A 12,876-nucleotide genomic window follows, 5' to 3' on the forward strand; every position below is an offset into this window, starting at 1 on the left:
TTTTACAAATAAATGTCAGTGCCATTTATTCTTTCTTGCTTCTTCAACCTTTCTTCCTTCCCACCCATTACGCCATACTTTACTTGTCAACAGTTTATGTTCAATGGATGGATGGGATGGGATGGGATGGGATGGGATGGCATAGGATGGGATGGGATGGAGACGGATGGATGGGTTTTGGATGGATGGATGAGTGGGTTAGTGAATGGAAGGATGGATGAGTGGATGCATGGATGAAGAAAGAAAAAGATGTCCCCATGCATACCTGTATCCACACTCTTGTTTGTCTTGTTTCGATGCAGAACTATCTCACCATTACTCGACAAGTTGATCGTCAAGAGCAAGCATTCCTGATCAGGGGAGATAACTGCTGGCAAGGTGCGGGGAGCAGGTTCGTAAGAAGCTTCCTGCAAGACACACATTACTGGTCCTTAATGAAAGTAAAGAAGTGCTCAGGGGAGACAACTTTTCAGGTTTTACAATATAACGTCATGACAAATTCATTGATCAGGCATGACAACGGCCAGCTATGAAATGAAATGATGTTTAGATGGGAGTATTTGGGTGCAGTGGTCTCCAAGTTTGATGTAAAGTGCAGATTTAAAAAATGTTCGAGCCAAGATATTGGTTAACAGACATACTCACCAGGTCATATATAATTGGTGTAGCTTCAGCGCAGTTGTGTCGACCACTGACCGAAGCAGACGGACGAATGGCCTCGATTCTTCGAGCCAGCCGCAACCGAGACTCTCTTTCTTTCTCCCTCTGCTGATGTAATTTCCTAAATGATTAAAGTTAAAAAAATAAATTGTTTTGTTTAACGATAATACTAGAACACATTCATTTCTTAATCACTGGTTATCAAACAGTTGAAAATTCTGACACATTCTTTACAGGAAAATCTCTCCATATTATCATTAGCAGCAAGGGATCTTTTATATGCACTTTCCCATCAACAGCACCATTGACATACCAATTTGTGAGGTATTGGTTGGGAAAAAATACCAATGGGTCCACCATGAGGTGTCGATCCTACGACCCAAGCTCCTCAGGTGAGCGCTCTACTGATTGAGCTAGACCCCATCTCTGTTGCAGATTAATATTACAGATTTATCATATAACTTCACGTCTGCAGAATGCCACTGACATCCATCCATCCTAAGAGTGGCCATGCACTGGACCCCTGATGGCAAGAGAGTGAGGGGGAGACCCAAGAAGACCTGGAGAAGATCGGTGGAGCGGGAGATGAAGGCTCTTGGGTGGAGTTGTGGCCAGGTTACAAAGCTTGAAATGGACAGACAACATTGGCGTTCTTTGGTGTCAGCCTTATGTGTGACAGCACACGAAGAGGATTAAGTAAGTATCATATAACTTACCTCTAATGTCCATGTCATAAACCCATTTGATATTATTAACCTGGGATTTTTTTGCTGTCAATGGGTCATTTGTTTACAAGCCAACAAGGACCAGGGCCACATTCCACGAAGCGATCTTAGTGCTAAGATTGCCTTAAGTGTATAAGGTAGCTACACACTTAAGGTGATCTTAGGGCTAATGTCGTTTCGTGGAACGGGGCCCAGTAAACCTGTGTGAAATGTTTTGATAAGATGTAGTTAAAATGTGTGACGTCAAACCACATTTGTGCTAATCGCGATGACATCATATTACCGATGGGGGCGACTTTAGAACTATGATTTACTAAATATCAAATACATTTTTTATTTTAAAAGTATTACAGGATAAATAGAATTCATTTTTTAATATATATAACACATCAACCTTGTCTAGTTAATCAGTATTTGTCTTGGCAGAGCCTCAATAATTACTGATTAACATAGACTCGGTCGGTATTTTCCATATTGAAAAACACTTGTGACAAATTCTCAATGTAAAACACAAGAACAGAATAGAAAATCCTCACTAAGTAATCACACACCTTGCCACTTCCATCTGTTTCTCCTTCTCAATTCTCTTAGCGATTTCTTTCTGAGCTTCTAGAATATCGAACTCCGACAAACACGACTCATCAGTGATGTCGTCAAAGAACAGAGACTCAGTAATTGGGGACTTTTTCTTCATGTGGATCACCCTCTGCGGTTTCTTCATGTTTGATGATCTGCAAATGAAACATTCACAACATATTTTTAAAAGTAAACTTTGTTTTGTTTAGCGATACCACTAGAGCACATTGATTTATTAATCATTGGCTACTGGATGCACATACTATGATATTTGGTATATACTCAAAAATGGGTAAATCACCATGAAAGTTAAACTTGATCATGATAAAGCTATACACAAAATTTCAGCTCAATATCTCAAAGCATTCTAAACAAAACCCATTCAGACACGGTCTTTGATATACCAGTCATGGTGTAAAGGCTGGAACAAGAAATAGCCTAGTGGGCCCACCGACGGGGATCGATCCCAAACCGACCGCACATCAAGTGGGCACTTTACCACTGGGGTATGTCCAACCCCAACACACTACTGGTGTAGCTCCCTCCAATCACACTTCTTTTTCTTCCTCCTGCCCCATAACACAACTCAGAAACAATGTCAGTGGTTCACCCTCACCCCCCTACCAATATAAAATCCTGGCTACACCTCGGTGGTGTAGTGGTTAAGCCATCGGACATAAGGCTGGTAGGTACCGAGTTCGCATCCCGGTACCGGCTCCCACCCATTGTGAGTTTAATGACTGATGGGTAGGTGTAAGGCCACTACATCAACTTCTCTCTCACTAACACTTAACCATTAACCCACCCTCCTGGGTCCTGTTCCACAAAGCGATCTTAGCCCTAAGATCACCTTAGTGCTAAGATTGCTTCATGGAATGGGGCCTTGGACAGATAGCCCAGAAAGTTGAGGTGTGTGTCGACAGCATGCTTGAACCTTAATTGGGTATAAGTGCAAGAATAACTCAAAAAGAAAAAAACCCCAACACTTTTATGATCTTTTAACCCTGTTAATTACTTTACCTCGTTCAAGCCTTTGCTCAATGTGTTGGTTTTTTGTCAATAATGTTAGTTTGACTCGACTTAAAAAGAAATGGAAAGATGTTTTGGAAATAACAGAAATATAGAACATTATATTTAATTTGTGAAAAAGATTGGTCACGGTTCACCTACAACAGCAATACAAGCACCTATGAAGTCTGCACCTTGAAGAATTAAATTAAATTTTACTTTATCCTACTAAACTCTATATCGGATTGTTCTTCTCTCAATCTGTTTTTAATAGTTGGAGAGCCATTTTGTAGGATGTGTCTGCATGTATGATAAACCAAGAGAAAATATAGTTTGTGACTCTTTGTGAAAGTAACAATGTTGTTCACTGTGCATCCCTCAAGTCACATATTTAAGTACATGTATCATGATGTGACATCACACAGAAAGGGGCAGGACATAGCCCAGTGGTAAAGCGTTTGCTTGATGCGCGGTCGGTCTGGGTTCGATCCCCGTCGGTGGACCCATTGGGCTATTTCTCGCTCCAGCCAGTGCTCCACAACTGGTGTAACAAAGGCTGTGGTATGTACTATCCTGTCTGTGGGATGGTGCATATAAAAGATCCCTTGCTGCTTATCGAAAAGAGTAGCCCATGAAGTGGCGACAGCAGGTTTCCTCTCTCAATACCTGTGTGGTCCTTAACCATATGTCCGATACCATATAACCGTAAATACAATGTGTTGCGCGTGTCGTTAAATAAAACATTTCTTTCCTTCCTTCACACAGAAATGTTTTCCACGGTGTAGGAGAGAACGTTCACCTTCATATTTCATAACTGGTGAAATCACTGACCTGGATAGTTTCGGTTTAGGTTTTGGTGGCAGACTTTCATCTGATGCACTTCTTGACGAGAGAGCTTGCTTCAATCGTTTCCGCTCCTCCTGCCAGTCATCTTCATCCTCGGAATCACTCATCGCAGAGCTAAACACATGGGAAAAAACAAGAGAGGTCAAGTTAAGTTGAAAATAAACTCTAAGACAAGAGAGAAAAGAAATAATGGTTTAACCTAGTGATATCAACACAGGAATGTTTCACAATGATAATGTTGTAATGACAGTAAACTTCACCAGGGTAATAATAATTGAGTAAAATTTAAATGTTTTGGACACAAATCCATTTATAAGACAAAAACTAAATAAATAAAGCATGTTTCACTGGACACATTTTGGTTGTAAACATTCTATGTTCTAAAAAAAAAAAATTTAATCTCCTCTAAAACAAATACAGAAAAAATAAAATCAACAAAGCAGACCTCATGTGTTAGTGGTCAGACTAAGCCCACAGCTAAATAGATGATGGGGAATGATAGGTGTGAGGCACTGATAGCCACAATAGACAAGCACCTGTTGCAGTTGGAAAGACAATGACTGGGATATGGAGGTGGACAGTGAAAGAAGTTGAAAGATAGAAGGAGTTGCCTTATCGGGAAGAAATGAGATGGAATTCAAAGGAGTGAAAAAGAAAAGAAGGAAAATAGAAAGCAAAGACCTCATGTGTTAAAATTTAATTTATTTCTACCCTGCTCACCTTTTTGGTTTGATTCTCAGAATCCTCTGCACTCTTTCGATACTTTGCTGTTCTTCCATCTTATGTTTCTCAAAGTCTCGCAGGTCAATAAATACGGTTTCCGGTTCAGGATCAAGTGAAGAGACTACAGCTATTGAGACATAAACATTTCATGTTGCACAAATAAGTTAAAAACATACATACATATGTATATCCCAGTTAACATGACAACAGGTGAATAGGCGTAATAATTAAAATCCTCCCTAAGTGCACATATATTCTAACCGATAGTACAATAAAAAGTAATTTCTCTGCTAGTAATGGTATAATACTGGACTCTAGTACAGATGGTCCACGATTTGAACATCTCAAATGAAGGTCAGGCTATCAGTTACAACTGGAGCTGAAGTACGGACCAGACTACAGATTATCGAAGCTATCTTAGCGCTACGATATGGTAAAACCATCATAGGCTATGACATCACTACAACACAAGTCACAGTGTCTTCATAGCCTATGGTTTTACGTTACCGTAGCACTAAGGTAGCTTTGAAAATATGGGCCCAGTAAGTGTTTAACACAAGAATACAATTACAACCCAGATCAGAAGTCTGTTGCTCACAGCTCCGCAATGTAGCCTTACTTGAATGGGAAGTACGTTGAAGTGTTTTTAATGAATCAGAGACAGAGAACAAGAGAAGAGTGCTCTCCCATTGAAGCTAATATGGACTGTTAAGAACACTATCTATATATATATAGATTATTACATGAGCTTGTGTATCGTACTGATTTTATGAAACAAGTGTCAGGATTTTTATATTGCATGAGTGAGAGTGAGAGTAATACATAAACCCTGACACAAGTTTTGTAAAAATCAGTACAACTCGCACGTGAGTGTAATTATTTATTTATTATCAATATTATCATTGTTATATTTTTATGAATAACAAGACCCATCTCAAAATATTTCAACTACAACTAGAAGGAGACGACGAAATGAGGTCATATTTCACATGCACAGTTTGAGCTAGAACTGGGGAAGCAACATAATGTTATGACATTGCTTCCCCAAATTACGTCATAACACTTATCATATATGTGCAACGCATTGTACAGCTTTTAACTGTCATCTTCAATGGAACTGCGACAAGCAAAAATGCAACCACACCCCTTTATAAACAAATAGTATCAACAGCAAATATTAAACAAGTACTTACAGAGAAGATTTATTTTGCAAGTGGTTGACAAAAAAAAAAAAGAGTATCTAATCAGGTAAAGCAAATTAGATACATTTGAAACCCATAATTTGTAAGATAAATCGTCTCCAATGGGCATGGTGTATTATTCTATAGTATTAATAAATGCAATAGAAAAGAAAACACACCTGGTTTAGTTACTGGAGAAGCCTGCGGCAAGTCAGATGTATTGGTTCCCATGGAAACAGACTTTGGTTCAGTAGGTTTGGCACCTGAAGAAAAAAAATAACATCATATTATGATACCAGTTTGAGATATACAGTCTCAACAGACAACTCTATGTTGGGAATCATGGGTATATACAGCCACTAAAATAGTAGGAAAGGGCAACATCTTGGTCTTGAGTTTCTTCTTGTTCCAACCAGTGCACCACAATTGGTCAAAGGTTGTTGTATGTGCTTTCCTGTAAGTGGGAAAGTGCATATAAAAGACCCCCTGCTACATTAGGAATACGTGTCAGAATTACCAAATGTTTGACACCCAATAGCTGATGATTAATTAATCAATGTGCTCTAGTGGTGCCATTAAACAAAACAAACAAACCACCTTGGTCTTGACAGCAGCTAACTGGGATGTTTGATGCATCTGTTAATGCAATTTGTAACAAACATTGAAGTATGGAAGTTGCATTCATGAAAAGGATCTACTTGGTTTAACTGCTTTTATTGGGTTGCAGCTTTTGAATATTCTTATGTGGAAGTTACACAATAAAAAGACTATAAATTCTAACACTTTTAACCATTTGTAGACATATTCCTTGCCAAAGTTAAAGTTTGCTTTTGTTTAATGACACCACATTGATTTATTAATCATCGCCTATTGAATGTCAAACATTTGGTCATTTTTAAATATAGTCTTAGAGGAAACCCACTATATTTTTCCACAGACAAGACAGCACATACCACAGATACAGCAGTCATGGTGCACTGGCTGGAAAGAGAAATATTCCAATAGGCCCACCGATGATGATTGATATCAGACATACTGCACATCAAGCGAAAGCTTTACCACTTAGCTATGTCCCGTCTCCTCCCCACCCATTCCTTGCTAATGTGAAACAAAATAAACTGTGTTCAGTGAACCATGTTTTCATCACATTACCTCATATGCCGTGGTTTACAGCCTGAGAGTAAATAAAGTACAGTTCAGTTTCAGTCGCTTGTTGGCTGTGTGACAGGATAGGAAATTCTGTGGGGGGTCAAAGTGCATCGAAAACAACCCACTGGGTCTGACAGTTAGTTTACTTATTGCAATCCGTAATAGCAGGATGGTCTCAATTCCGAAAATATCACAACTATAGTATATCTATGGAAAAAGTCTGAACTATAAATATTAATTTTTGCCATATAAAAGTTCAGGGTTGACATATGATGTAGATTCAGGGACCAATTACCCCCCCCCCCCCCCCCCCCCCCCCACCAAGATGAAGGAAGAAGGAAAGAAATGTTTTATTTAACAACGCACTCAACACATTTACAGTTATATGGCGTCGGACATATGGTTAAGAACCACACAGGTATTGAGACAGGAAACCCACTGTCACCACTTCATGGACTACTCTTTTCAATTAGCACCATTCCATAGAAAGGATAGCACATACCACGGCCTTTGATGTACCATTCATGGTGCATTGGCTGGAGCGAGAAATCCCCCAAGATGAATCAAATCAGAGGCCACCATCTTTTCTAGGCACCTACTCAAAAATGTGGTGATGATTGGCAACCAGGCGGCCAATAATTTAAACCTCTGTAAGTCTTTTAAACAATGAACTGACAACTACCTTTTTCAGGAGAATTCCATTTTGACGGAGTATTCTCAATCAGTTGACTGCCAATCAAGGCTCCGGTGTACGGGTCGATGGTTAGATCTTCCGCTCCTTGCGACACAGACAGCTTGGCTAACTTCTCCAGCAGAGTGGTGCCATCACCGAATGAATCTGAAACAGTTTTTATGGGAATACTATAGTTACAAAAGGTTCTAGAGAGATTCACAATGGAAGTGTTTATACAAAACTTAACTCCATGAGATTAAAATATGAGAAAAGTAATGTTTTAGACTTGAAATAAGTGTAATTTCCATGTATATACCATTACCAATGGTTTAAATTAACCGAGTAATTTTAGTTGTGTGCCTATATCCAAGGTTCAGGCATTAAATTAACCATATAAGGGGACTTAATCCATTTTGGGACAACCACGATTCATAAAACCATGTACAGAATATCAAACAAGTAATTTATGTCGTTATCTGCATTTCCCCCAAAATTTAGGACACAATAATTTACGTGAACCTTGTTCAAACGTATAAATCCTGTATCATTTTCTCTTTTCATCAATACTTAACTTAACCTCAAACTAATGGCAAAAGAAAAGAACGAACGAAATGAAATGTTTTATTTAACGACGCACTCAACACATTTTATTTACGGTTAAATGGCGTCAGACATGTGGTTAAAGACCACACAGATATTGAGAGAGGAAACCCGCTGTCACCACTTTATTGGCTACTCTTTTTGATTAGCAGCAAGGGATCTTTTATATGCACCATCACTCAGACAGGATAACACATACCACGGCCTTTGATATACCAGTCGTAGTGCACTGGTTGGAATGAGAAATAGTCCAATGGGCCCACCGACAGGGATCAATCCCAAACCAACCGTGCATCAAGCGAGCGCTTTACCACTGGGCTACATCCAACCCCCACAAAAGAAAAAAAAAGAAAAAAGAAAAAAAAGATTTCAATCACGACTGGAACCAGAAGTAGAGGACTCACTGAAAGATTTTAAGCCATCCCATTGTCTGTTGGGACAGTCAGTCTATTGCTCCAGTGAATAAATGCCATTAGTTCGAGCTCAGGTTAAATTGAAAAGAAAAGGATCTTTTAAATATACTTTCTAACAGACCAGACTGCACATACCCTGTACCAAGGCAATCAATTCTGTGACCACCATGCTACAACCCCCACTCACCCCCCCCCCCCCCCCCAATAATACAGCTGGGAGAAATAAAAAGCAGCCTCTTAACTAGATAACAGAGTAGCAGAACATAGCCATGTGGTCAAGTATTCGCTTGATGCACAGTCGGTCTAGGATCGATCCCCATCAGTGGGCCAAGCTATTTCTCATTCCAGCCAGTGCACCACAACTGATATATCAAAGAATATGGTTTGTGTTATCCTGTCTGTGGGATGGTGCATACAAAACATCCCTTCATACAAATGTACCAAGTTTCCTCTTTAAGTCTTCATATCAGAATTACCAAATATTCGACATCCAATAGCCGATGATTAATAAATCAATGTGCTCTAGTGGTGTTGTTAAACTAAACAAACTTTAAGATAACCGACATAGCCGTTTCAGTTGGTTTGTATGAGTTCATGTCCTAATGATTTCATGTACAAGTAAAGTCAACAGAAACAACCTCAATACAAACCTTGAGGCACCGGTGGTTTACCATCTCCTCTGTCAAGCTTGGTTACCGATGGCAACGGTTCGTCCAGCCACGTCAGTTCTTTTCGTGGGCCATATTGGTTGTCTTCAGATAACGTTTCCAACAAAACATCTGAAATAATAGAGCGATATCTTAAAATGAGAATGACTGTTAGGGTATCCACTTTCCAGAAATTCTTAACTTCACCCAGGGTCCCAGTTACGTCTCTCCCCATCTCGTCATTTTCATATTTCTGCAGTGCTCATCAGATAGGAGGGAAGAACAAGTCATGTGATCAGAATTGTGGCATGTTCAGCAGTGAGACTGGTTTTTTGTGTCTAACGTTAGATGAAAGTAATATGATAGAAGACAATGGTACCAGTCATAAGTGCTTGGCCTCCTCAACATGACAATGGAAAGTTCTAGCCTTTGCCTCTTGAAAGTGTTAGACCAAGTGAGCTTAAGGATGGTAGGAAGGAAGGAAGGAAATGTATTATTTAACGATGCACTCAACACATTTTATTACGGTTATATGGCATCAGATATATGGTTAAGGACCATACAGATATTGAGAGAGGAAACTCGCTGTCACCACTTCATGGGCTACTCTTTTTTCGATTAGTAGCAAGAAATCTTTTATATGCACAATCCCACAGACAGGATAGCACATACCATGGCCTTTGATATACCAGTCATGGTGCACTGGCTGGAATGAGAAGTAGGGCCCACCGACAGGGATTGATCCCAGACCGACCGTGCATCAAGCGAGCGCTTTACCACTGGGCTACGTCCCACCCTTTGGATGATAGGAATGCACAAGAGGTGGGGGTTCAGTTCAGAGTGGATGCGAACAGCAATATGAAAACCCATTCTATTTGACTTACCTAAATCTGTCAGTTCAAGTAGATAAAGAAACCCAGTGTTGGTGCAGTGGAATATATAAATTGCCAATCTATTTGGCATACCTAACTCTATTTTTTAGCAAATCGAGAGACAGAGTGAGTGCGAGGAGATGTGGTGCAATTTGAAATATGAAATGTGAGTCTGTTTGGTTTACCAATATCTATTTGTTAAAGTTGATAAAAAAAACAAAAAAAAAAACAGTGTTCGTGTAGTTGGAGATATGAATTGCGATTCTATTTAGCTTATCAGAATCTATTTGTTTGAATAGATCAAGAAAAAGAACGGGTGCGAGTAGAGACATGGTGATTGTATTTTATGTACCTAAATCTATTTATTCAGATAGATCGAGAGACAGAATGGGTTGAGTGGAGATATGTTGACTCTATATGGCTTACCTTAATCTATTTATTCAGACAGATCAAGAGACAGAATGGGTTGAGTGGAGATGTGTTGATTCTATATGGCTTACCTAAATCTATTTATTCAGATAGAGAGAGAGACAGAATGGATTGAGTGGAGATGTGTTGATTCTATTTGGCTTACCTAAATCTATTTATTCAGATAGATCGAGAGACAGAATGGGTTGAGTTGAGATGTGTTGATTCTATATGGCTTACCTAAATCTATTTATTCAGACAGATCGAGACAGAATGGGTTGAGTGGAGATGTGTTGATTCTATATGGCTTACCTAAATCTATTTATTCAGATAAATCGAGAGACAGAATGGGTTGAGTGGAGATGTGTTGATTCTGTTTGGCATACCTAAATCTATTTATTCAGACAGATCGAGAGACAATGGTTTGAGTGAAGATATGTTGATTCTATATGGCTTACCTAAATTTATTTATTCAGAAACATCAAGAGACAGAATGGGTTGAGTGGAGATATGTTGATTCTATATGGCTTACCTAAAACTATTTGTTCGAGTAGATCGAGAGACAGAATGGGTTGAGTGGAGATATGATCAAGAGACAGAATGGGTTGAGTGGAAATGTGTTGATTCTATATGGCTTACCTAAATCTATTTGTTCAAGTAGATCGAGAGACAGAGTAGGAGCTGTTGGAGATATGAACTGTGATGCAATCTCTTTGTCTCGTTTCCTCTGTTTCTCCTTCTCTGCTTTCCGTCTCGTCTTCGCAGGGCACACGTTCTGATTCACACAATCGGATGAATGTGAATGACCTTCAGGGGAGGCAACTGATACAACATTCTCCCTTTGTGCAAATTTCTCCCGAAGTGCCTGACATTCACGTATAAAGTCTTCATCTACGTCTGTGCATGTTTCAATAGAATGTGTTTCTGCCTCAGCATTTTTCCCCACCTGAGCTAAATTCTGCAAATTGGACGTTTTTTCTAGATTTTGATATTTGTCCCTTAAGTAATCTTCTTCGAGGTCGTTCCAGCTGGATGTAAAACCTGTATCAACACTTGAATTACTCTGGACCATTTTAAAACTGCCCAGCTCATTTCTGTTGTTTTCCGCCTTGGTCTGCAGAAAGGCTATGTCATTGTCGTATGGAAGCGTGTCGGAGACACTGTTTTTGTCGTTCAGCGATTCTCCGCTGATGCTAGTGTCAAAGTCTTTGTCATCATCAGACAGGTAATAGAGGCTATCGATGTTCCGATGAAATATTTCAGGTTCTTCCGAGTCAGAATCGATCTGTGGACAAAAATGATACTAAATTGAAAAAAAATTAAAAAAAAGAATGTTTGTATTAAGTCACTTCAGAAGAAAAGAAATCTGATCATATTTACAAACATGACATTCATGACAAAATATTCTGCTTGGCAAGACTTCTGAACGTTCCAGCATTCAGTTAATTCAGGTTTAGGTTTAGGGTTAGCGATAGGTAATTAGCATGCAAGCTGGAACGTTCGGAAGTCTTTCATTTTGCTTTAGATTCTATTACATACATGGAGTACTTCCTTCGAAAAACGATCAAGAATCAATAATTATTGTTCGATTTTCTCAAACAATTTCAAATTATTTGTTGAAAACTCAGAGGGCCAAGTGGTTTTGAGGTGAAATGTTTTGAAGTCAGTATATTTGTACTACATTTGGGCATGATTATTGTGGGTACACATATTTTGGGCAAAAAGTTTATCACCTCGATTTTTTTACAAATAAAGCTCTGAATGGTATTTAAATATTCATTAAAAAAAAAAAAAAAACCCACTGCAGATTGGTATGAATTAAAAAAACATTTTTAAAGAACATTAAAACAAAATTTAAAACAAAATTAAACTTAGGTTCTTCTATGATTATTTTTACAGGTCCATATAAATTTTTAGACACAGCTCTTTAAATCTGGACCATTTAATGAAGACAATTTTGTACATTTTGTTGTAGATGTCTATATACTTACATCAGAAAGGTTCTCAATTGAAGGGAGACATTTCTCCACCTCAGCGAAGATGGATTCCATCTGAGGTTTTAGTTCGGGAAATCCAGCCATTGTCTCCAGCTGTTAATCAACTCGGGTATTCTGCAAATCACTTTATTTCTTTATCCCCAGAATCCATCCAAGTAGTTGACGTCCTGCGAGAAATGTATAATGAAGAATTTATCTATTTTTGTAAAGGGCAAAGATGTAAAAGAAAAACTTTTATCCTTCCTCCCCTTCATTTGTATTACATGAAGTCAAAAACTACCTAGTAGTATCTAGACCAGGATATGAAATCATAGCCTACAAAATGCAACAAAAATACTACATCAGAAGCCTTACAAGTGTTGATGGAGTAAAAGGCTTGTGTCCAGTTATTTCTGGAG

The 12,876-nt window shown here is 38.8% G+C and overlaps 1 protein-coding gene across 1 annotated transcript in view; it reads right to left on the reverse strand.

The window, feature by feature from the left end:
* Window positions 1-12,636, reverse strand: part of LOC121386029 (dynein axonemal-associated protein 1-like) — a 30,827-nt gene extending 18,191 nt beyond the window's left edge. Inside the window, exons 1-10 of the mRNA XM_041516824.1 lie at window positions 12,473-12,636; window positions 11,121-11,766; window positions 9,205-9,333; window positions 7,551-7,706; window positions 5,899-5,982; window positions 4,536-4,665; window positions 3,801-3,929; window positions 1,937-2,116; window positions 646-781; window positions 266-407 (exon numbers count right to left, since the gene is read on the reverse strand). Of these exons, the coding sequence (XP_041372758.1) occupies window positions 266-407; window positions 646-781; window positions 1,937-2,116; window positions 3,801-3,929; window positions 4,536-4,665; window positions 5,899-5,982; window positions 7,551-7,706; window positions 9,205-9,333; window positions 11,121-11,766; window positions 12,473-12,562 (1,822 nt within the window). The 5' untranslated portion in view covers window positions 12,563-12,636. The remainder of the gene's footprint in view (window positions 1-265; window positions 408-645; window positions 782-1,936; window positions 2,117-3,800; window positions 3,930-4,535; window positions 4,666-5,898; window positions 5,983-7,550; window positions 7,707-9,204; window positions 9,334-11,120; window positions 11,767-12,472) is intronic.
* Between the last annotated feature and the right edge of the window lie 240 nt (window positions 12,637-12,876).

This window comes from Gigantopelta aegis, chromosome 12, assembly GCF_016097555.1.
Source record: "Gigantopelta aegis isolate Gae_Host chromosome 12, Gae_host_genome, whole genome shotgun sequence".
Taxonomy (NCBI): domain Eukaryota; kingdom Metazoa; phylum Mollusca; class Gastropoda; order Neomphalida; family Peltospiridae; genus Gigantopelta; species Gigantopelta aegis.